We start from the raw sequence: 24731 nt of genomic DNA, 5'->3' as shown, positions 1-24731 counted from the left end.
CAGGTTGTCGAAATTATCCGGAGCCCTCCACCACGGCTTCCCTCACAATAATATAGTGGTTTTAGCATGTAAAATTTTAGTAATTATTGTTATTCTTTGACGGTGGCTGCCGCTGTGACTGTGAACCCGGTGCTAGCCGGTGCGGCGCAGAGCAGCAGACGACACGTAGCACAGGCGCAAAGACCTATGCGCGCGCTTCGTATATTCGCAAGGGGCCTTTGTTAATGAAACCATGCAGTCTACGTGCAGTGGTTTAGGAAAAGCTCAATAATTACTAGAGTTTTTTCGCCAGCATCGAGTTCATAGTGGTGCAAGCAAAATACCCTTGCCGCTACGGCGGTAGTACGCTGGCGGCCTCTCTCGTCGTTCCTCGGAAACCTTGCATAAAAATAAGAAGAAGCGCGGCAGAGAAAACAAGATACGTAAACAAGTCCCCGGCTGCCGAGCGTGTTTGCAAGCATTGCAACGAATCGTCATATAAAAGTAAGGTAACTAGGAGCAAGAGCACTGTCAACATGACCGATGTGATGAGCGTACCAACGCCAGTTATTCCTAACGCCTCTAGTGAGTCAAGCTGTAATGCGATTGCTGCCACGGACTGCGGCGGTCGCCTCGTGTTCTCCGATCTTACTGCCGGGACGCCCGCCATTGCAATGCTTCTCCGGAGCAAATGTTTTCTCGTAAGAGGTCCACTTCACCGCAGAAACGGCACTGAACGGACTGAGGACGAAGCCAGTAAAAAGGATATCGACTGTGTCAGTGAGTTGCGTTTGCAACTGAACGGGCTCTCCATATCTGGCGACGTTTTTAGTCTCCTGGAAGTCCACGAGGCGCGTGGCTCTTTGGATGCAGAAAAAAGGTTCCCGTGTGCTAACTCGCTCACGGGCGTGTATTCCATTTACCGCGGCGCTTCCTTCGTTTATGACCGTAGGTACCGTTCTTCTCTATGCACAATTCCTGTGGAACGCACACCGAACCTCGGCCGCCTCGAAGGGTGGGTTGTCGTCACGCTTCCCCGGCTTTACGCAAATTTATCATTCGGGGCTGCCATGGAGCATTGGTGCGGTGAGCCTAAGCTCTTGCAAGCATCGCGGCTTTGCATTAAACCAGCGCACCGCCACGACTGCGCCGTCAAGAAAGGAGCGGCTACCCCGAGCGCTCTGCCTCGGTTCCTTGTGCGGCAGTCGGACGGCATGCTCATGCTCGTGTTCCACACCGTGGCCACTAATCCCTCTACTGTGTCCGGCTCGTTTTGCGCTTGTAAATCGGCTTTTCAAATTGCATTCTCCAACTACCACTCGCCCGAAGAAGTGCACAGCGTGGCCATGGCAACTCCTTTTGCAAACGATTCCCTGGATGACGCATACAAAGTGGTCAACCTCCAGAAGACGTTATTCCTCTTCCTCTACAAAGCCAAGTCCGCATTTGGTACCTGGAAGACGTTTTATGTTGGCACAGACTTCGATCATCTTCAAGCATTGGAACTGGAATCTCCGGAGGCCGTGCGAACCTCTTTGACGAAAAGGGTGAGGTTATTTCGTTTTTGTTAGTTCCGGTTTTTGTTTCGTTTCTGTTCATGCACCTATTGACAAAATTATGTGGACCACCGAGCTATCCCTATCCGGTATATTGGCGTGGTCAAGCGCCTTGCGTAGACTTTAGCCCGTAATGTGGCCAGTTTTTTGAGGTACTACTGAATTTAACATCTCGTTAAAGCTCTAGTAAACAAACCGTGACAGTGCCGCGCTATAATTAGCAAAAGCTGTCAGTTTCTGACAGTTCTGACCTGTGGTTCTGGCAGTTCAAAGTAAATTGTCATATGCAGCACATGCCAATTAGGTAGCGCAGTTCAACTACAATGGGGGGGGGGGGGGGCAGAACACCTTTGAAGCAGGGAATACACCCGCCCCGAACCGCCCCCCTCCCCTCCGCACACACACAAAAAAATCGAAATTCTGGGTGAACCACAGCTCTGAAGAAACTAGCTGTAGGGTCGTCATTCTGTTGCTCAGGGAGTTCATTGTGATTGGGGGAGGTAGGGTTTGGTTAAAATTTCATGCCTTAGTGCCACCCCTGATACAGATAAGTAGAACAGTGGACGACTAATTCAAAGAAGAAAAATGTGGTGGCCTGCACTGCATTGGTGTAAATCGCATAAACTTTTACTAACATGGCAGTTTCTGTGTGCTAATTTCACTCTTTGACTTAACGTAGATGGAAAAGAGGTGAGATTTTCTAACATTTTTTTTATCAGCAAGAGTAATTTTGGGGCATGTGTGAACCTTGGCACAAAGTGTTTTTATGAGGTTGCTAAAACTGGTGTTTGGTGTTGTACACATTTCTCTGTTTCAAGCGTCCTTGAAATGCTAAACTACATTAATAATTTCTTGTGTGTTGGGGATTTTAGGCTATGCACCGCTGTTATGGCGTCAACCACTTTGCATATAGTCACAAATTCCACCACAAAGTTTTTGACTGCCATTTAGAGCATGGATATTCAAGCATGTACATATGGCTACCATATATGAACCCAGTTATTCATTTCATTTGCGGGATTTCAAAACTAGCAACTTGCTAGGATCTTGATTCTCTCAAAAAGAACCAGTTCATGTATCGATTCCACACAAAGGGACAAACTTGCTAAGTGTACCCTTTGAGTTAGTTTTTATATCATTCTTTTTCACATAAATAATTTTACCCCTTCTCCTGTGACCATTGAAGTAGTTTGTGAGAGATCGTGTTATGCTGGGTGTATGACTGATTTTATCCCTTACGCAAAGCATCACAGAGAAACAGCACGTAGTTCAGAGACAAAAATATGAAGTAGTGGCAGGAATTATGTTCACCACTAACACCTGTGGTGCTTAACTTTTTAGGCAGACCTGCTAAAACAGCAGAAGCAAGAAGCATGCAGGATAGGTCTTTGGTAGCGCATGCTATTGCTAGGAGAATGCATTTTCTTTTGAGAACTTCAGTACATTGTTAATGTTTCTTACAAAAAAATGTTACCTAATTACCCAAATTCGTGTTGTCATGACCTTACCGCTCACTGCAGCCAATTCGTGGATACACAGTTGTCCTGCCTTCGTTTGATCCCATTAGGGCATATAAAATTGGTTTAAATGAATTGATTCCTAATGAAATGAGAAGTTTTCCATGAATTTTGTGCTTACTTACCCTCAGCTTGGCAATGTGGTGTTTGCCTTTGCTTTGGAAGTGGGCTTTATATAAAGTATACTGAAGTGCTGTCGTACACTGTAGTGCATAGCCAGCATTATTGTTATTCATGAAGAACCATTCTACATGTCTTGTAAGTTTGGCTTGTGCCTCATTTTTATAAAGTCCAGCTCACTTTGTCATAATTGCATGTAGGGGTGTGTGAATATTCGAAAACTTTGAATAACAAATCGAACAGCGTTCTATTCGATTTGGTACTCGAATCGGTATTTATTTGGTAAAATTTTCGTATTCAGTATTTGGTAAAATATTCGGTATTTCTAATATGCCACCTAATATGCCCCATTCAAGTACTGAATCGAATGGGGCATGTTAAAAATACCAAATATTTTTATAATATTCTTCGAATAATTAGCACCGATGAAAAAAACCTCAAAGGAATGAAACTTCGCAACAGAGGGGGGTAACGTTTCTTGTTTTAATCATCGAATTACTAGAAGCATGCAGCCCAAGGTAGTACGGGACTATCGCCGCTATATAGATTACAAGATGAAGGCATTTTTGCTTAAAACTCCAATTTCACCGAAGCGACAGAGTCATCAGTCCACTATCTTCATCATGACAGTCATAGCGCTGATGACTCGTGAATATTGCATAATATTTATACATCAGTCTTATTTAAAAGGTGTTGACGAAGGGCAGCCTTGAATACTGTAGTCACTACTGTATTTCAACCTGTAGTTACAAAATATTTCTAAGGCTCTAGTTGCTGCTGTATACGAGCTTGCCTAAGTTTACATAATCGTGGTATCTTTTGCCGGTTAAAGTAATCGTAATGTTTTTTTGTTAAATCTGGTGAATATTTGTTTCAAATAAAATGTTGTGGAATTCTTGGGCTGTTTCGAGAATGGTTACATCACCATTCTAGGGCTGCTTTGAAAATGGTTGCCTTACTATTCGAAAACTATTTCAATTGTATTCATATTCGGTTCAGTGTCATCGCTATTCGATTCGTATTCGATTCGTTTCTAAAATTCATTATTTGCACCCCCCTAATTGCATGGGCGTTGCCGATGTTAAGGTTTACAGTTGCCCTGATAAAATTAAGATGTTTGCAGAAATGAAATTGAATCAGCTCGCACAAGACAGGGTAAATTGGAGGTCATTAGCGGAAGCCTTTGTCCTGTAGTAGACATAAAAATATAGGCTGATGATGATGATAATGATCTACAGGAAGCTCTATGTAAGTTTGGGTGTGCACAGTTTCCAGTCATTTTTGCCCTGGCTTTGGTTTTGTTGCGTATTCCAGCAATTTGCATAAAAAACAACACAGAGTTCATTTTTAGAATCAAATTTATTGGATGGAAAATAAGAATACCAATGCAGCTTTCCAGATGTATAGAGATTCATTCTTATGTTGCTGCTAGAATGATCTGAATGAAAAGTGTTTCTACATTATGCAATTACTACTTCACCATTTCTGATGCAGCTGTCCCGGCAGACGCAGTTCTCAAAGTCCAACTCGTGTGAATCACCAGAGACCAACAAAGCGGAAGACAAGACCAACTTGGTGTCAAAGGCACCGCCTGTCTGTAAGTGCACAGCTTTATATTGTTAATTGAAGCAAATGTTACACTTATGCACTGCACTGACTTTTTTTGTTTAGCAGAGGTGGAAGTTTTTGACAACCTGGTGTTATCAACGTTGCTTCTGCATTAACTTGTGTATGAATCATTTTTCAGGCCGCCAGCAACGATCCCTCTCCGAGTCTTCTGCATACCAGGTGTGTGCTGCTGGTCATTTTCTAGTGGGGAGATATGCTTCAACGGTAACAAAAAAAAAATCAAATTTTGTAGCTTAATGCTCTGAAACTTCACAATGTGTTATAAGGGATGTCATTCTTGTGTTCGGCACCATCTGAGTGCAGGCACAAGGCAGAACTTTAACTCTCGATTTTGTGCTAAGCTGCAGAACGCCATATCCACTTAGCGTGTTGGGTAATTTGTTAACACTAGTGTGTACCAGAACTTATTAGCAAAAGGAAGCAGTGAAGTAAAAACCCTCTTGGCTAGCCCTTGAAAAGGAATATTTGTTTACTCTGACATCCACCTGTGCAGCGCCCCCACTTCAAAAAGCTAAGGAAAATGAAACTAGGTCATGCAGAAAGCAGTGCAAGCTTTCTGTGTAAATGTTGGGTATTCTCACGGCTTTTACTGAAATTAAGAGCTCTACCTTGTGTGTTTTCATTTCTAATTGAGATGTCACTTTTAATGTGAGCATTTGGTTACTACTAGAAAAATGGGGCCCCATGCCTGAGAGGTCTTATTTGCATCAAGTTCTGATAAACCTCCAGTTGAGAGGTTTGGCCAGACTATCTTGGACTGCTTTTCACAAGACATTCTTATGTGCGCATTATATTTGTGCTTATGCAGTGTGTGATTTGAACCTTGCAATATCGTAGAAGATGCTAAGCCAAGGCTCGTTGATGCATTCTTGAAGCAAGCATCGTGTTGTCTAACAACGCGATGCTTACTTCCTCTTTCTTTCTATAGTTCTTTTTTTTTCTCTCTCTACTTCTTTCTCCCTCTTTCGTTGATGTCCTCTCTGTCTCTCTTTTTCTTTCTGCATTTCTTTCGCTCTATTTCTCTCTTTCCCAGTATGCTTTACTCTCCCCTCCTCCTCACCATCACATCTCTCCTCCTCACGCTCACTTCCCTTTCCCACCCCCTTGCTACATTGTACTATACAAGGTGATGCTATGCTCTGCTAGCGTGCCTGGATAGCCGAGTGGTAAGGACGCTTGCCTTCGGATCGAGGATGCGCGGGTTTGAAGCCCACCTCGTGAACAATTTTTTTTCTGCAAGGATTTTTCTGTCACTTTCGTCATATCCTTCTTTCCATCTCTCTGTTTGTTTCTCTCTTTCTTTCTCTCTCTCTCTCTCACTCTGTACTTGTTCTCAGGTAGCCACACAGTGGCACATACTTGTCAAGATGATGATAGTATGATGATAATTTTCTCCGATAGATTCACAAGGAACGATTTGCTAAACAGCTTCGGTGTTAAAAAAAAGAATGCTGAAATGCGAGTGGAATTTTCGGTCAGAGGAGATTTGCGGAACATTTAACTTTCTTTTCACTTATTCAAGCCTTACACATGTTGATGGATCGTGAAAAAGCAGAGGGACCATCTAAGCTGATATTCGCATTTTAATAGTTAGTACTCTTATTGTCATCAAAAGAAAAGTGCATTATAATCTTGTTTTGGTAGGGATCATGCATTTTTGTATATGGCTAGCGATATCTACCAATTTGACATTCTTGAAAAGGAAAGCTTTGCTAGGTTGCGTGGAATTATTCATCCCACTCGATCTTAATTTGACACCAGAAAAGCCTTCATATGGAGTTCAAAATTCTTTATTTAGTTTTCTTGCTATAGTGTTCATCATACTGCATAAACACCAGCGCTTTGGCCCCTCTGGTATACTTCAGAAAAAGGGAATAGCGAGAAACGGAAGCCTTCTCATATGAACTTTCTGTGAATGCAAAGACATGCTATTGTTTTCTTTTATGTCATTTCGAAAGTTGTGTAAGTAATGTACTTCACAAGGGCATTGATTCAGCTTAATTGGTTACTCATGAGAACAAGGCACAAACAGTTCAGAAGAGACATACAAGTCATAGAATAACAGAGATGAGCCAGTTGGTACGTATTCATGTCAAAAGACTAGGCGTGCTAACACGGACAAAAAAAAAAGTCAAGACACCACAAACGCCAGCGTTTGGAACAAATGCTGATGGAAAGCACATTGTCTTCTGATAGTCAAACAAAGCTTTTCATGTGATGCAAATATGTTCGAAGAAGCAAGATGTTCCCTTGACAGTAATGGAAGATATGAAGTTAACTGTTTAGAGTTGTGTATGTGTGCAGTTGTCAACAGCCAGAAGCAAAGCTTTCATGTCCTCTTATGTGGTTTAAGCATCTAGAGAGTGGACCACTTTTGGGGGAAGCAGCCCCATTAATATTTGAGAGTTCATAAGCGTGATGCATAACCGATGCGCAATTGATAAGCATAACCGATGTATGGTTCATAAGGATAACCGATGTTTGTCATAAAATTTTAAGTATCCTTTCATTTATCAACGGCTTCATTAGCCGTCATATCAGTTGCATTCTTATCATGATGTAGAAGAAATGTGCAAGTCTTGCTGACTTGAATACCTGTGAAGCCTTTTCTTTATATGTGCGTACCCTGGACATAACGCTTGACCACCTTATTGCAGGAGTGCAGTGTAATGGCCATTTTAACGCGATAGCGTTAAAGAGCTCGTATCGCAGAAATTCCGCCATCGGCGTCGGTGTTGGCGCCGTTGGTTGTGAGCGAAAAATCATCATCTTGTCCGTGACCGAAAAATCGAAAAAGCTGCAAATAAAATAAATAATAAAAATGTTGGGTCTGAGTGAGATCGAACCCAGGCCGCCTGCGTGGCAAGCAGGTGTTCTACTACACAGCCACGCCTCTGCTTGGAGCTGCGCTGAAAGTAACTTTCATGCTTCCCAAAAATACCCGTCCTGTATATGGGTGTCACAGTATGAGATGTAATATCGCAGTAATATTGCGTGGTACAAGTGTACATTGCCATCGGGTGTCACACCATGTCAATATCATAACGACTTGGCGGTTTAAAGACAGCCACCCATCACAAAAGGCACACACATTACTGCGCGTATTCCCTTAAAGGGGTACTGACACAAAATTTCGCGGCCGAGATAGCCTGCTGGATCGATTCCCGTGTACGTGCGTTTACCATCTGCAAAATATCGACAGCGAATAAAGCTTGGAAGGTATTTTATATGAATTTTGAAGTTCGCGAGCGCGATCCAGCATTATAGGCCGCACCTGGTGCATTGACACCCTCGGAGGTGACCCGAGGTGACCCCCCTACTTCCCCTACGTAACCGTTGCAGCCGGTACAAGTTATGATGACTTCGTAGCCGCCATTTATGTTTTGACACGCTTCTCGACGAATCGCTCCTTGCCAGCGGGTCAAACCTGAAGTGATTCGCCACGTCGAAAATTCCTTCCATCCCCGCCGCAAGAAAATCGTCGCCATCAGACGACGATGAGCCCGACGACGACAGACTGCGCGAAAATGCGTCACTGTTCTGTGTGCTCACGTGACCGAGCGTTTCACTCGCTAGGTGGTGATAGTTGCACCCGGCTGCTTGTCGTTTTTGGAGCTCTGTCAAACCGAAACTGAGGCTGTGTCGGTAATGAGGAGCTTGTAATTAATTATCTGTCGCGCGCTGCAGCAAACGATGTGCCGTGTTATGACTAACAGGCCCCCAGCAACACATTGCAGCAAAAAAACACGGGGCAAAAATTTTTCTGTCAGGACTCCTTTAAGACCACGTAGTGGGTGCATCGCAACTTCGAGAAAGTTTCTCGCACACAATTGCTCCTGGTTTAAAGCATGCTACCCATTACATAAGGCACACACCTTAGTGCGCGCATTCTGTTAAACACTCGTAGTGTTCGAATTAAGTGCGCACTAAGGGCAGGATATCGCTATCGCGTTCAACTCTTAAAGGCGAAGCTTAAGCGTCCCCCAATTTTCGGCACATTTCCAATGTTAAAAAAAAAAAAAAAGCCAAGTAACCTTGTTTTATCGGTTGGGACATGCTGATTACCTTACTCTTGCGTGCTTCTGCATGTAGGTTGACACATGCACAGTGTGATCGACTGTTGCATTCTAATGTTCAGCTCTTGCTTTGTTTGAGCTTGAAGTTACAGTGCCAGCTGAGGTGGCTGTCGGTGCATAGCTTCCGCTGTTGTAGAAGGGTTGCCAGTGTAACCAACCACAAGTCATCGGCTGCATTATTTGGTGATTCTAAACATAGTATAGAGGAAGGAGTGCATGTAGACTGCACTCTTGTTCCACTCAATATCAATTTGTGCTTTACATGTGTAGAAAATTTAATGAGTTTTGAATTGAGGAGAAAAATTGGCCTTCAAATGTTTTTTAATCGGTGGTGGGACGCTGTTGAACAAGTCTTGCATGAAGTAGAGCTTTTTCAATGCATCAACAGCTTAGTGTGTCATCTCTGTGGCAGTTCAACATGAATTATAAATACCAAAATAGCAGTGCTTGTAGGAAAAGAGATGTGGCAAGTGCAACAGTGCAAACTCATGTTGTTTATGCGCTTTGTTTTCTAATAGCTCAAGAAATTTGTCCTGCCACTGTTTCGTGTTGTAGCATGTGACTGCATTCTGCAACGCATCTCGCAAATGAATTTGACCTGTGGCCACGTGGGCCTATGTGTCATGATTCGCGTAACATTGTCACTTTTTGAGCAAGCATGAATGGTGTAAAAAGTTTTCTCTTGTGATTAATTGAGATTTCTTGCAATTCTTTTAGATACCCCAGGTGTCTCGACGAGGCATTCTGAAGAATGGCACCGACTGGAGACGTACCACCTCTGAGTCAAGTGATGAATTTCTGTCATCCTTGTCCCTCGATTCAGACACTTCACTTCCAGCCAGCTCCCTTGAAAGCGTCCAACCCAAAAAAACGGTTAGCTTCAACGACCACATCAGCCACATTGTATACAGGTATATCTCTTTCATTTTCTCATTCTAAGGGGTACACTACAGACAGTTAGTAGTTGTAGCAGTAAATTATGTTTCTGCGATGTCTAAAAAAAAACTTATCCTGAGAAGGGGTACGCCAGACAAGAACACAGGAATGAAAGATATATGTGACATCATTTTTAAGGATCCCGCACCAGCCTACCTTGATGTTATAAATATATTGATATCTACACAAGCCTACTTACTTTTTTTAAAGATGGCCTAAATGCATTGGACTCGAATATGTAGAGCCAAGGTGTGAACTTGGGAAGTTTTCATAATGCATTGGACTCGAATATGTAGAGCCAAGGCGTGAACTTGGGAAGTTTTCATCTTCTACCGTATATACTCGCATAATGATCGCACTTTTTTTTCAAAAAAATTGACGCCAACTTCGGGGTGCGATCATTACGCAGGGTAAATTTTCCGTGAAACAATATTCTGAGCACCGAAAACGCAAAGAAGTCGCTAATCTGAATTCTTATGATAGCTATCATGAACATAACCAAAAATAAAAGTAGAGTAAGGCTTACCTTTGTAATAAAATGCACGCATTATGCAGGAGCTACATGCATGGAACACTGCCCTTTTATTTTTGAACTCTCTGACCCCCTAACGTTCATTCTGAGTCCGAAGCGTCACTGGCGTCAGTGTCGTCGCCGCACGATTCCCTGTCGAAATCGGCAGTGTCTTCACTGTCCCACAGACGGTCATCTTCTGTCCCGTCGAGCACGTTGGAAATGCCAGTCTTCTTAAAGCTCTTGACGACCACCTCGTCGGAAATGGTACTCCATGCTTCGAGAATCCATGAGCAGAGGACTTCCACGGAGGGTCTCTTGATTTTGCCGCTTGGCGTGAAATCGTGGTTGCCCGCCGCCATCCACTCTGCGTACAGCCTCCGGACGTTGTCCTTGAACGGTTTGTTCAGTGACACGTCCAGAGGCTGTAGCAGCGAAGTTAGACCCCCAGGGATCACTGCGATTTCCGTGCGCCGCTCCTTCAGCTCGGTACGGACACTGTCAACGAGATGGCCCCGAAAGCTGTCCAGCACAAGAAGTGAAGGAAGCAGAAGAGCTTTTGCTCTTCGCCCCCAAACCGTCTTGATCCAATCGGCCATGAGGTCTGCCGTCATCCACCCTTTTGCTTGAGCGCGGATGTGGATGCCATGGGGAAAGTTTCCCTTCGGAATTGTTTTCCGCTTCAGAATCACGTACGGCGGCAGCTTCCGCCCGTCTGCCGTCCCACTGCGAGCATCACGGTGCACCGCTGCTTCTCCGCACCACACGTTTTCACGAGCACACTTCGAGCACCTTTCTCGTTCACAGTAGTGCTTCGAGGCATGTCAAACGTCAACGGCGTTTGGTCGGCGTTGCCTTTCTGTGACAGCAGGAAACCGTTCTTCTGGCGTATCCTCGTGACGAACCTGTGAAAATCGATCACTTTGTCTTCGTACGCGGATGGAAGTCGCTGGCACAACGACGTCCGCCGCCTCAGCGACAGTCCATTCCGCCGCATGAAGCGTGTCGTCCAGCCGGAACTGGCGCGGAAGTCCTTTGTGGCTATTCCCAGCCTCCGGGAAACTGTGCGCGCCTGCGTCCGTACCATGTCTAACGACACGGCACAACCGTCTTTGCGCATGTCCCTCACGTATTCGAGGACTGCCTTTTCGATGTCAGGGAACTTGCCCGTTTTGGGTCCGCGGAAAGCCCGGCGCGTGCTGTTCGTAGCCATGAGCTTCTCGCGCTGTTTTTTCCAATATCGGATCCGGATTTCGTCGACGCCGAAATGTCTGCCGGCAGCGCGGTTTCCGTGCTCTAGCGCGTAATCAAGCGCCTTCAGCTTGAACGCGGCAGTAAAGCTCGCATACCGCCCCATGGTGAAACGGTGCTTCAACAGACGATCACAAAGCACAGCCAAAAAAACGTGGTGTCGAGTGACGCCGTGACGAGCGACTGGGATGGCGGCGACACGGCTTTTTCAGGAATTAATGGGAATGCGTCGGCAGCTTGTTGCTGCGGGATGACAACAGGTCGACCAACAGGCGGCCGCCGCTGTAACAGTGCGGGATAGCAAAACAAACATGGCGGCCCACAGAGCGAAGCGACCACATTTCTTTTTTCTTCTTTTCGTCAGTCACGGTGGTTGTGAGTACGTCACGCGCGTCAAAACAGTCTCTTCTGTCTAAATAAGGAATGCTTTCATTTAAATCAGTAAATTTACGGCATTAGCGTAGTGATGCCTGCTTTCAGATCACAGAAACAAAGATGGGCGCGTTCAGCTGCCACAGACATAAAACACATGGCGGGCATTCAGTGAAAACTGCGGCATTTGCCTTTACTGCAATCCTAAATGGCACGTTTCCGCCAACGGTGGGCAAAAATTACGAATATGTTTGGTGCGTGCAGTTCACTTGGCGAGTTTGGAAGAGTTATTAATGCAACATTCGACAGATGATAAACGCGATGATCATCGGCTAGACTTGGCACACGACATATCGATGCGGCAAGTTCGGGGTGCGATCATTACGCGGGGAAAAAGAAAAATCGAATTTAGACGACAAAATTTAGGGGTGCGATCATTACGCGAGTGCGATCATTACGCGAGTAAATACGGTACTCTGCCACAACAGCCTAAATCAGTCCTACGCCCATTCCCGTACAATTTTTCTGCAAAAGCACCATAGAGATACGATGGGGTATCATCATACAGTCAAACCCGGATATATCGAACTCTCAGAAAAACGTCTGTCAGTTCGATATAGGGCATAATTCGATACTATAAGTGTGCTAAAGAATTGGACGTCGTAAGTTCACATACCATTCATAAAAGCAATTTATTGACGAAGCTAGCTTCTTTTCGTCGGCGTTGAAGATATCCCAGGGTTCGTATCTTGCTGTAATGTCGGGCCAGTTTTCTTGCATCCATTTGTTCACACTGTCGAAGTCCACAGCTCAGCTTTCGCTAGTAACCGCTTTGCCGACAATCTCGTGCCTTTCTTTGAACCGCTGTAGCCAACCGGAGCCACCTTGAAAATCCTCCCTGCCAAGGAGAAAAGCCATGTCCTTTGCTTTTTGTTGGATCATGGGGCCGGACACGGGGAGGTTGTGCGACCGAACGTCGACGAACCACTTGTACACGGCTGCCTCGACGTCTTCATACACGGCCGTGCGTACGCATCGGGCGCCACGGGCACCGGGTCTTTTGTCCGCTTTATCCCTAATCTCCGCTTTATTCTTCAAGGTCATGCTGAGAGTGCTCCTCGGAATCTTGCACGCTGCCGTGATGTCCGACTTCTTCTCACCATGTTCGACTCGATTTATAATTTCGAGCTTCACGGCGAAAAGCAAATTCTGCCGCTTCACGCTAGCCATCACGGCACAGGCACACAGTGCAAAGCACAACGAACGAGAAATGCAGGGAGATAACTCGCATGACCCGCGCGCTCACACGACGAGAATACAAGAGGCCCTGATTGGCTGTCTCAGCAAGCACTCCTGGCGGGTCAGGATCATTTTTTGCAGGGGGGTGACGGCGGCTCAACTGACGCGGCGCGGTCACGGTAGGGACAGCGGGTCATGCACCGCCGGGTTAAACCACTCTTAGAGTGAGCGGTGGGGAAAAGCACCAGTTTCCCCGCCGCTACGAGGGAAAGCCAACTTCCGGGGCACTTTTGCCCCGCTTGACGTTCAATATATCGGGAGTCGCTGCTATTGTTCGATGTAACCATAATTTCCCTATATATTCTCACTGCAACTATAACGTGTTCAGAAGTTGTTCGATATACAGGATAATTCTATGTAAACGGGTTCGATATAGTCGGGTTTGACTGTACCAGCATACTAATGCATATGTATGTGTTAAATAGTGTCCGCAGCATCAAACTTGTTGACAAGACGCTGAAGATCTATCTTATTGGCAAGAGATGGCTCAACCACAAGCAGAGCTAGGTCGCTCAGACAGGTATTAGTCATCTTTCTGCGAAGATAAGTCTTCAGTCTTCGAAGGCACTAAAACATGCACTTGCAAGATGATGACAATGCCTGTATTGTCACTGCGATAACACCTAGCTGGTGCAGTTTGTGGAAGTTCATATTCTTTCAAGACGGTCGCCAATTGCAGTGGTGTCTTGTATCGTGCACTTCCTTCCGGCTTCAGTGCGCAGAAGTAGTTTCATTACCAGCTTGCACTCTACCTCAGTGCTCTCGATGTTGCGCGCATAGTGCTCAGCGAAAGCTTGAGTAAGACCTCCGTAAAATTCTCACTCCGGGGGTGGAGGGCGCTGACTCTGCAGAGTACACCATTATTCTCCGTGAACCGCCTGGTCTGCTCTGCTGTCGGGTGGTCCAAAATGGGTAGAAAAACTTTGGTGTTGAATGCATTCGGTAAATTTCTCATTTCAGGGAACTCTTCAATGGCTGTGTGTTCCATGAGGCATGTCTGACTAAGATTGCAGTCCCTACATAATTTGTAGTAGGTCCAGAAAAATGTTAAGGCAGCTGAGTTCATTGGTAAATAGGCTTAAATGGAAGACAAATGAGAAGTTAATTTGCTCAAGCAGACCCCTAGCTTCCATCGCCCACCTGCTGTTTGTAGTGATGACTTCGGTGAGACATACGAGGATAGCAGTAAAACTTTTCATTGCCTCTGTGCAAGCCGCTATCTGGCAGGCCCATCGTGTATCGCTGAGACAAGCTTTGTCACTACAAAGATATAACCTTTTCTGCGTATCGATGCACAGATAGTGATTTGCAGATCCACTCAGGAAGACAGGCATTCTAAAAAATTGGCGACGCTTGCACTAAGCCGTGCAAGCCTTGAAACAGTGAAACTGGACGATTCTCAAGACTAATCTGGTTTCTTCTAGGTTGTTTTTAGGCCTTAGCCAGGTGATGAGGATTGTTTCTTGGTTGCTTCTAGGTTGTTGCTAGGCTTTAGCTAGGTGATGCTAGGTTGTTTCTGCATTTATTCTCAGCGCAGAGAGGTTCGAGTTAAACCACACACAGTCTCAGGCACGACATGGATGTCCAACCAGAGACAAACTCTTGCTGAAACCAAGCATTCGCACCTCTCGTAGATCTATGGGCCCATCATCGTTGGCATAGGCCTTCCACCTCATCGGGGTCTTCTTGCTGCCGCCGTTGCCTTTACCGTCCCCTAGTGTTGGGCTAACTGTTGCCCAACACTAGGGAACTCTAGGGTTGGGGAGAGAGAAAAGAGAAAAATGAGCATTATTAGGAGCAGGCAAGAACCTTCACGGGTGGACAGTCTTCTTAGTCCACAAAACCGTGGTCCCTGACCATCTTGCTGGTCCCCGTTTATACTTGCGTCATCGGTGATTTAGTTTTCAGGTCAGACAGAACAGAATAAATGCATGACAGAGTGCTCTAATGTTACAGAACCCCTGCTCAGCAGTAGCCTCCTTTAGAATGTTGGAGCGCATGGCACGAAAGCGTTACATAGGCGGCCCGTACAGCAGATAGCGTACAGTGCGCAGTTGTGAGACACAGAACACAACCTTCACAGCAGAAGCATAGGAAAGATACGTTATAAGATTTCATTATATAATTACGTAATTGCTCTGTTGAAGGAAAACTTCGCCTCGGTTGTTTTCCCAGTATGCAGCCGACAATGACCACTGATGAAAGTGTGGGGGGGGGGGGGGCAAGCGGGGCTAGTGCCCCTCTTCGCCCCCCCCCCCCCTCCCCCAGGCAGATACGCCTATGCTTTCCTTTCATCCCTTCTTCATGGCTGGCAAATTGTGGTGATAGTAGCACAGGTGAGCACAGAAGCTCTGACCACTGACAAAGCACGGAAAAAACAAAAAGATTGGCATAGAATCATTAAGTTATCTCAGCCTAGGTTCTCATTATAGGCTTTTACTTTCCTTAATTTTCTCTCTCTTAGAATATTGAGTACAGTACCGCAAAGCAAGTAGTATGTACTTATGTGATAGGATAGGTGTCAAATGGACATGAATCACATGTGTACCACTCAAAATAAGGTGTTGTCCAAGTTTTTTTGTTCGAGTGATCTCTTTTAAACGAGAAAGGAGATTCAGGAGAAGGGGATTGTTCCCAGCTCCTCTCTCCGCCATGGAAATCGCACCATCTCGCCTCATTCTCTGCCTGTGACTCGTAATTTTATCTTGCTGCCTAATCCTTCCCGTCCCTAAGCTGCGTTTTCCTTCTCTTGCCACCTATTTTGTTCCCTAGGTTGTCTTAGTCCAGGTGTTGATGTGACTTGATTTCTAATTACCTTGTTGAATATTTTTTACGTTATCAAAAGCAAACTAACGAGCCTCTGATTCCTCAAATGGTTAACATCTTTCTTCTCATGGAACTGTGTGATGTTGGTATATTTCAAACTTTGATATATTTTACAGTCCTGAGGTAATATGAGTAGGGGTGTGCGAATATTCGAGTCTCGAATTCAAATCGAATAATACCTAATCGAATAGTTCGATTTGACTTTCGAATAGCCTGTATTAGAAGTTTTGAATAATTCGAAAGGACGAATATCTAAAATGTGACAAAAGGCCAATGGTGCAACTTAGAGTGGGATTGCTAAAACTGACGCTAACGTCGTTACAGTAGCCCTATCGTTGAAACTTTCACCGATATTCTGGTTTAAAAGAGGGCGCGCATGTTTATTTTTAAAGAATACTATGTGATTTTCGCAAAAAAAAAAAAGATACGTGAGGAAACTGTCAAGCCCTTGCCAATTTCGCGTCCGAAATGAAGGCACGGACTTCTTGCGTAGTTCAGTTGCGTATGCCGTAAGCACCGTAAAACATCCCCGACTTTGGCCCACGAAACCCTTAGTGATTGGCTTCATATGTGACAATTTGTTCACGCTGTGCAGTCGCCACTGCCGCATCGTCGAGCATGGAGCTGCACTTTATCCATGTATTGTGGAAATCGCTTTGCGATGCCTTCCCATTCCTGCTACCGAGGTGCCCAGTGAGCGCATGTTTTCAACCGCAGGAAACAATGTAACATCACGGCGAGAGAGCCTGAAGACAGGTCATGTGGAACAGCTTGTGTTTCTGCATGACTATTTGTACTCTTTCTGTAGTAGTCACTCGCCACCCGTTATGTGCTCGTTGCTTTTCAAATTTCATTGCTTTGTTTATTCTGTCAATTTTCAATGAAATTCGTTGTATCCGATATTCGATTTGATATTTTTGGCCACTGTTCAGCGCTAGTATTTGATTCGAATTCGATTCGAGGTGAAATTTTACTATTCGCACACCCCTAATTATGAGTCCAAGGTTGCTAGGTTTTTTGCTTAATAAATCCTTAGCCTTTCATCAAATTGGTTGTTAGAATCTGCTGGTTTTCCTTCCGACGTGCAATGCAGAGCCCTTCTAACCTCATTGTTGTATTATATACAACAATGAGGTTATATATATATTGTTACGAGGCATTGTGGATGAGCACGCCGTTGGAGACGAAGAGACGAGGAAGAAGCGGGTATGCCGCGCGAGATGCTGGCAGCCATTCGGTGGCACAGTTGCTTGTAAATATTGTAAATATACTTGCTGCTGTCTCTCTCGTGTATTCGTCATCCCCGTGACAATTTGGTGGAGCTGCGGGGTACAAGAACCGCTGTACAACGGAGCTCCGCAGTGGTCGTCGACTCGGAGTTTCCAGGATGGAAGACGAGACCGATGCTATGACTACTCCTGCATCGGCCACGACAACGCGTGCACCGGCCCCGGCAACGCCTGCACCGGCCACAACGCCGCCAACGTACGTGTTGACGCATCCGAAAAACCCTGGGACGTTCTGCGGTACGGATGAAGTCGACGTCGAAGATTGGATTGCTGACTATGAGCGTACCAGTGCTCTCAATCGTTATGACCCGACTCTCATGCTGGCCAACGTGCTCTTCTACCTGAAAGGCACGGCAAAGGTATGGTACGAGAACCATGAGGAGGAGATCGGAAGTTGGGACACATTTAAGCGAAAACTGTGCGACTTGTTTGGAAAGCCCATGGGTCGAAAGGCAGCCGCAAAGAAAGAGCTATCCACCCGTGCTCAGACGTCCACTGAACCCTACATATCGTACATTCAGGACGTGCTGGCTCTTTGTCGTAAAGTCGACAGCGACATGTCGGAGTCGGACAAGGTTGGCCACGTGCTGAAGGGTATCGCGGACGACGCGTTCAATCTATTACTGTGCCGGAATTGTGCGACCGTCGACGAAATCATTGAGGAATGCCGGCGTTTTGAACAGGCCAAAAGCCGACGTATTGCAAAGCCATTTTCTCGGCTGCCAAACACAGCTGCGACGTCTTCATGCGAAGATGGACTGACCTCTCATCTGCAGTCGTCACCGGCATCCGATATTACACGAATCATCCGTCGGGAAATCGAAGCAATTGCACCTGCTCTTCCCAACAACGGTCACGTTGATTCGCACCTGCCCTCAGTTGCCCTCGTCCAGTCAATTGTGCGGGAGGAACTCGGCAATTTGGGCTTCGCTGTCTGCGCCGTTGCTCAGTCCCGGACATCTGACGTTCGCCCAAGATCGCCGCCTCGCCCCAGGTCGCCGCCCCAGGAACAACGGTTTGCTCCACGGTCTCGTAATCCGGCTGAATGGCGAACTGCAGATGATCGGCCGATCTGCTTCAACTGCCGCCGTATAGGTCACGTCGCACGACATTGCAACAACCGTTGGTCTTCGCCTTTAAGAACCCGGTATGCCACTGCTAGCCCCGCCGACAGCTACCGCCGTTCCCAGCCTCCTGAGCCGTACCACGATAACTACCGCCGTTCCCAGCCTTTCGAGCCATACAACGCCGATGCCACTGCTACGCCGCACAGCCGCTCGCCGTCGCCCCGAGGTCACCAGTCCCGTTTGCCGCCAGCGCGTCGCCCGTCGTCTCCGTCTCCTCTACGACGACGCCCGACCTCGCCGCTCAATCTTCGACAGGGAAACTAAGAGATGCAGCTCTTAGAGGTGATGCTGCATCTTCTAATTCCACCTCAAATCCTCTTCTTGTACTGCCGACACGACGAAATTTGATCGACGTTGACGTTGACGGCCTGGCTGTTTCCGCACTTGTTGATACTGGGGCGCATATTTCCGTGATGAGTGCTCGACTTCGTCGCCGCCTGAAGAAAGTTCTTACTCCGGCTGCTCCTGGTATGATTCGTGTCGCCGACGGAAGAAGTCCTGCCGTTATAGGAATGTGCACAGCACGCATCACGATCGCCGATCACCACACATCTGTTTTGTTTGCTGTTCTTGAGCAATGCCCAAATGACCTCATTCTCGGATTGGATTTCTTGTCTACTCACGCCGCCCTCATTGACTGTGCAACCGGCGTTCTTCAACTTGAACTGCCTCGGCTTGCTGACGGCGCAGCTTCACCGCCAAACCACTTGTGCTCTGTGGATTATGTTCGGCTGTCACCGCAAGCCGCCACGTGTGTGGCCTTGACGACATCACCACCTCTTCCCGACGGCGACTACATAGTGTCCCCATTAGTTGACGTGCTGTTGGCCCGGAATGTTGCTGTGCCGCATACCCTCGTGAATGTTGTCGACAACTACGTACAGCTCCCTCTCCTCAACTTCAGTAACTCGACCCAAGTTCTCCCGCAAGGCATTTCGTTGGCCAACATATCAGCACTTGATGCGTGTAACATCGTGGCATTAGACGCAGGAGAGTGCTCGTCCGGTGTTGCAGCCAGCTCAGCAAGCGCACCCCCCGACGAAATCGCGAAAATGATTGCGCCTGATCTTCTACCGCGTCAAGCAGCGCAACTTCGCCATGTTTTAACGACCTATAAGGATATCTTCGATTTCGATGAGCGCCCTTTAGGTCAAACGTCATTCGTACGGCATCAAATACATACCGGCGATGCTAGTCCTGTCAGACGGCGGCCATATTGTGTATCCCATTCCGAACGCCAGGTCATACAACGAGAAGTCGATAAGATGCTCTCAAAAGGCGTCATTGAGGCCTCCTCAAGTCCATGGGCGTCACCTGTCGTCTTGGTCAAAAAGAAGGATGGCAGCTGGAGATTTTGCGTCGACTATCGTGCCTTGAACAAGATAACCCGCAAAGACGTATACCCGCTGCCACGAATCGACGACGCCCTTGACTGTCTTCATGGTGCGAGATACTTCTCATCCATAGACCTGCGCTCGGGTTACTGGCAGATTTCTGTCGACGAGTTAGACCGAGAAAAAACTGCCTTCGTCACACCGGACGGCCTCTATCAGTTCAAGGTTATGCCTTTTGGGCTGTGCAACGCCCCGGCGACGTTCGAACGCATGATGGACTCTCTCCTCCGTGGCTATAAATGGTCAATCTGTCTCTGCTACCTCGACGATGTCATTGTCTTTTCCCCAACGTTTGAGAGTCATCTAACTCGTTTGTCGACCATTCTTGCTGTTTTTCGTCGAGCGGGACTCCAGCTGAACTCCAAAAAGTGCAATTTCGGCCGGCAACAAATCACTGTGCTTGGTCATCTTGTAAGTGCTACTGGTGTACAACCTGACCCTGACAAGATTAGCGCCGTCACGCACTTCCCTCTGCCTTCTTCTACTAAAGATGTTCGGAGCTTTGTTGGCTTATGCTCATACTTCCGACGCTTTATACGCAATTTCGCCACCATTGCCCGACCGCTCACTGACCTTCTAAAGAAAGACGTCCCCTTCTCGTGGGGCCAGGACCAGGCGGCTGCATTCTCGACGCTGATCAACTTGCTCACTTCACCACCAATACTGGCCCACTTTGACCCGTCCGCGACTACGGAGGTTCGCACAGATGCCAGTGGGCATGGAATCGGCGCCGTCCTCGCCCAACACCAGGGGGGCCAAACACGTGTGATTGCATACGCCAGCCGCCTTCTCTCCACATCTGAGCGGAACTATTCGATCACGGAGCGCGAATGTCTTGCGTTGGTCTGGGCTGTCGCAAAATTTCGCCCCTACTTGTATGGCCGTGAGTTCTCAGTTATTACCGACCACCACGCTCTCTGTTGGCTGTCATCACTCAAGGACCCAACTGGTCGCCTTGGTCGCTGGGCTCTACGTCTCCAGGAGTATGCCTTCGACGTAATTTACAAATCGGGCAGGCTGCACCAAGACGCCGATTGTCTCTCGCGTCATCCGGTGGACCCTGCTAGCCTCGCTGACCATGACAATGATTCTTGTGTACTCGCCATATCTGATTTGTGCGACATCGGCGCAGAACAGCGTCGGGATGCAACCCTCAAGATGGTCATCCACCAAGTCTCCTCGGGACGTTCCGACCCTTCTCTCCGCCAGTATGTCCTACGCAATGACATTCTGTATCGCCGCAGCATGAAGCCTGATGGTCCAGAACTTTTGTTAGTTATTCCCCGACACCTGCGTGCAACCATTCTTCAACATCTCCATGATGCTCCGACTGCGGGACATCTGGGCGTTTCACGCACCTATGACCGCGTGCGGCAGCGGTTCTTTTGGCCTGGCCTTTATCGTTCTGTGCGACGATATGTCGCTGCTTGCGAGCACTGTCAGCGGCGCAAACGTCCTGCTCTTCCTCAGGCCGGCCTGCTTAAACCTATTGACATTCCATCCGAACCATTCTTCCGCGTCGGTCTCGACTTGCTCGGACCTTTTCCTACGTCCGTGTCAGGTAACAAATGGATTGCTGTCGCAACTGACTATGCGACCAGGTATGCCATAACATGGGCCTTGCCAACTAGCTGCGCTACAGACGTCGCGGACTTTCTGCTCAATGACGTCATTCTTCGACACGGTGCTCCGCGCCAGCTTCTTACGGATCGGGGCCGCTGCTTCCTCGCAAGAGTCATCGACGAAATACTCCGTAGCTGCTCTACCGAACATCAACTTACTACAGCCTACCATCCGCAGACTAACGGTCTTACCGAGCGCCTCAACCGTACTCTCACGGATATGTTGTCAATGTACGTCTCTGCTGACCACCGTGATTGGGACGCAACCCTACCCTATGTTACTTTTGCCTATAATTCGTCGAGGCATGACACCGCCGGCTATTCGCCGTTCTTTCTTCTGTACGGCCGCCATCCTACGTTGCCCTTCGAAACGCTCCTCCCTTCTGATACCATCGTACCAAGCGTGTATGCTCAGGACGTCGCTTCTCGCGCCCGCGAGGCTCGCCGAGTCGCCCACGCCAGGCTCTGTGATTCCCAGGTCTCGCAAAAAGCACGCTACGATAACCGGCACCGCGACGTCGACTACCCGCCCGAATCTCTTGTCCTACTCTGGACGCCGTATCGACGCGAAGGCTTGTGCGAGAAGCTTCTCCCTCGATACACAGGGCCCTACAAAGTTCTCCGCAAGGTCACTGACGTTGACTACCTCATCACTCCCGTCCATCCGCTCTCGTCTTCTCCTACACCACCTACTGATGTCGTTCATGTGTCGCGCCTCAAACGCTACTACACTCCCAGTGCTGAATGACTTAGGAGGCGCCGTGACGGCGCTCCGTCCGCCGGGGGTGATGTTACGAGGCATTGTGGATGAGCACGCCGTTGGAGACGAAGAGACGAGGAAGAAGCGGGTATGCCGCGCGAGATGCTGGCAGCCATTCGGTGGCACAGTTGCTTGTAAATATTGTAAATATTGTAAATATACTCTCTGCTGTCTCTCTCGTGTATTCGTCATCCCCGTGACAATATATATATAGAGAGAGAGAGAGAGAGAGAGATGAAGAGACACCAAGGGGCTTGATTTCTGATAATTACAACCACAATCGGACAACTTAATTGAAATGAAGAAATCATGAAAGGAAGTGGAATTAGGAGAAAAACAACAGACCACAAGTGGGAGTTGAACTCACGTCTTTGCATTTTGTGTGAATTCATATTCTAGAACATTGCTCCACTCACTATAAAAATGTTGTCAGTGCCACCACTCATTAGTTGTGGTCACTGCGCTACATCGACACATGACAGCCATTCTGGAGAAGTGTAGTGTCTTTTTTTTTTTTCAGTTCGGGCTGGCACTGCGCTCGCTGAAGTTGAAGTTGAGAATTGCTTCAGAATACAGGGCTTTGCTCAATTGGGCCCCCAAACCACGTGGACTGCTTGTATGTACATTATCAAAAAGAAAGGTATTAGGGGGAAATTTATGTGTGGATGTATCGCTGATCACTAGGCAAGAGAGCGCCAGGCCCTGTAAATATTTGTGGAAGCCCTCCCAAGCTTCCCCTGTACTGAGTGTGACAGTGCATTTGTGTCGGCACTGTAGAGGTGTGTTTAGTTTCATGAAAAAGACAAGCTTATTTGCTGAAAGAAACAAACAAAAAAGAACTTCCACTTAAAAGAATCATGTCAATTTCTGTCGGTTATGCAGGACATCACACATTGGTTTCCTATCGTTTGTCACATTGAAATGTTGCTGCCAAGTAGCTCATAATACCCTCTTTGTGGCTCTTTTGCAGGGCCAATTCAAGTGTTTTAGCACGTCGCCGCAGAAACCAGAAAAAGGCAGCGAACAAGAAGAAGGCTGCTGCTCGACGCGCATTGAATCGTTGCGATTCAACTGACACGTCAGGTGTAAGCAGTGGCAGTGAAGCCAGCCTCGAAGATGTCTCGCAGAGCTGCCAGTTGCACACCTCAGAGTAAACCTGAATATTAGGGGTTATGACTTCCATGGGAAGTGTCCTCACACTAAGCGTTGGCTAACCGTCATACAACATAGTGTTATATTCACTGTTGCACTGACTTTTGGTCCTTGAGCATTATGCCAGAGATTTCATGCGACACCCGAGTGTTTACAAATCCGTGGGACTTTTGTTCATGAAATGCTAGGGTAGAAGGAATGCTCCACTGTCATTCATGCCTGCAGTAGTGCAGCTACTGCAATATCCCAGTGCTTTAGTGGCCTTTTGTGTGCCCTTACTGCATGACACAACTGTCTTGCTTGGAGGTTAATAAAATTTAATTTTCTTCATGGGTCATGCTGTAGAGCTGCATGTGCCTATACATTTACATTATTGCTTGGATTGCCAGCCTAGGCACTGGTTTACATTTGTAGAAAGTATTCCTTTTGCGCTGCTTGCTTGAGTATATTTATATGCTGGCGTCACAGAGGCATTTATATAAGGAACCAGCAGTTTCTTTATTATTTTCTTTTAGGGGTTTTCAAGGGGATTCATTAGCAATCTATATCATTTTGTATATAAATCCTGCGCCTTTTGCAGGGGAGGAAGATCCCAAAATATTTTTTGTATATGTGTAATTTCTTTACGCACATTGCATTAAGAAATGTATTTCCCTCTGGTGCTTTAGGGCATTTCCATCTGTTTCTTTACGTTCTGCAGTTTATTTGGGTGTATTTACACATTGCATCTATACATTTGAGAATTTTTTCAGCATAGGCCATCTGTGCTTGGCACGTTCTATTGCTCATTTTTGAGGCCATTTTGTTTTGCTTTTGCCTGTCCCTGTGATTTTTCTTTAGCACACACTTTTTGGTGCATCAGTCCTGTTTTGCAAGTGGTATTGAATAATTTTTTTTAGGAAGTTAAAGGCTAGCTTTTTTTTTTAACACTGTATGGTCTTTACATTAGCCCGAGGCACTAGGTAGGTGTTGAATTGTTGTCCATGTCAGTTCCCTGTGATATATTATACATAGTACAAACGTGGTGAGCTCTTTCTGCCTGACGGTGTCTTCCCATTCTATTGCAGCACAATTGATGTTCCACTGCCCATTTGTTACAAACAGTACACAAAGTTAGATACATCAGTGTCTTGCTTATAAAGCCAGCCATTGAGAGAATATTTTGTCAAAGCTGTTGCCATGATTGTTGAGTGTGTGCATAGGTTTGTGTGCATAAAACTAAACCTCTGTATGAGTGCTTAAGCTGTGTTGAAAGGATCGAAAATGCTTTATTGTGGTGCAGTTGGTGGCTTTGAGAAATATATGTTTGTCTTTA

General features: G+C 46.7%; 1 protein-coding gene across 1 annotated transcript; it reads left to right on the top strand.

Moving 5' to 3' along the window:
• The first annotated feature begins 407 nt into the window (after window positions 1–407).
• Window positions 408–24731, top strand: LOC119378999 (uncharacterized). The gene is made up of 5 exons (XM_037648122.2): window positions 408–1526; window positions 4667–4769; window positions 4920–4960; window positions 9595–9788; window positions 23235–24731. Exons 1-5 carry the CDS (start codon window positions 516–518, stop codon window positions 23416–23418), a joined length of 1533 nt encoding a protein of 510 aa, XP_037504050.1. The 5' UTR covers window positions 408–515; the 3' UTR covers window positions 23419–24731.

The sequence above is a fragment of the Rhipicephalus sanguineus genome, chromosome 1 (genome assembly GCF_013339695.2).
Source record: "Rhipicephalus sanguineus isolate Rsan-2018 chromosome 1, BIME_Rsan_1.4, whole genome shotgun sequence".
In the NCBI taxonomy this organism is placed as follows: domain Eukaryota; kingdom Metazoa; phylum Arthropoda; class Arachnida; order Ixodida; family Ixodidae; genus Rhipicephalus; species Rhipicephalus sanguineus.
This window is presented reverse-complemented; position numbering and strand designations above follow the sequence as displayed.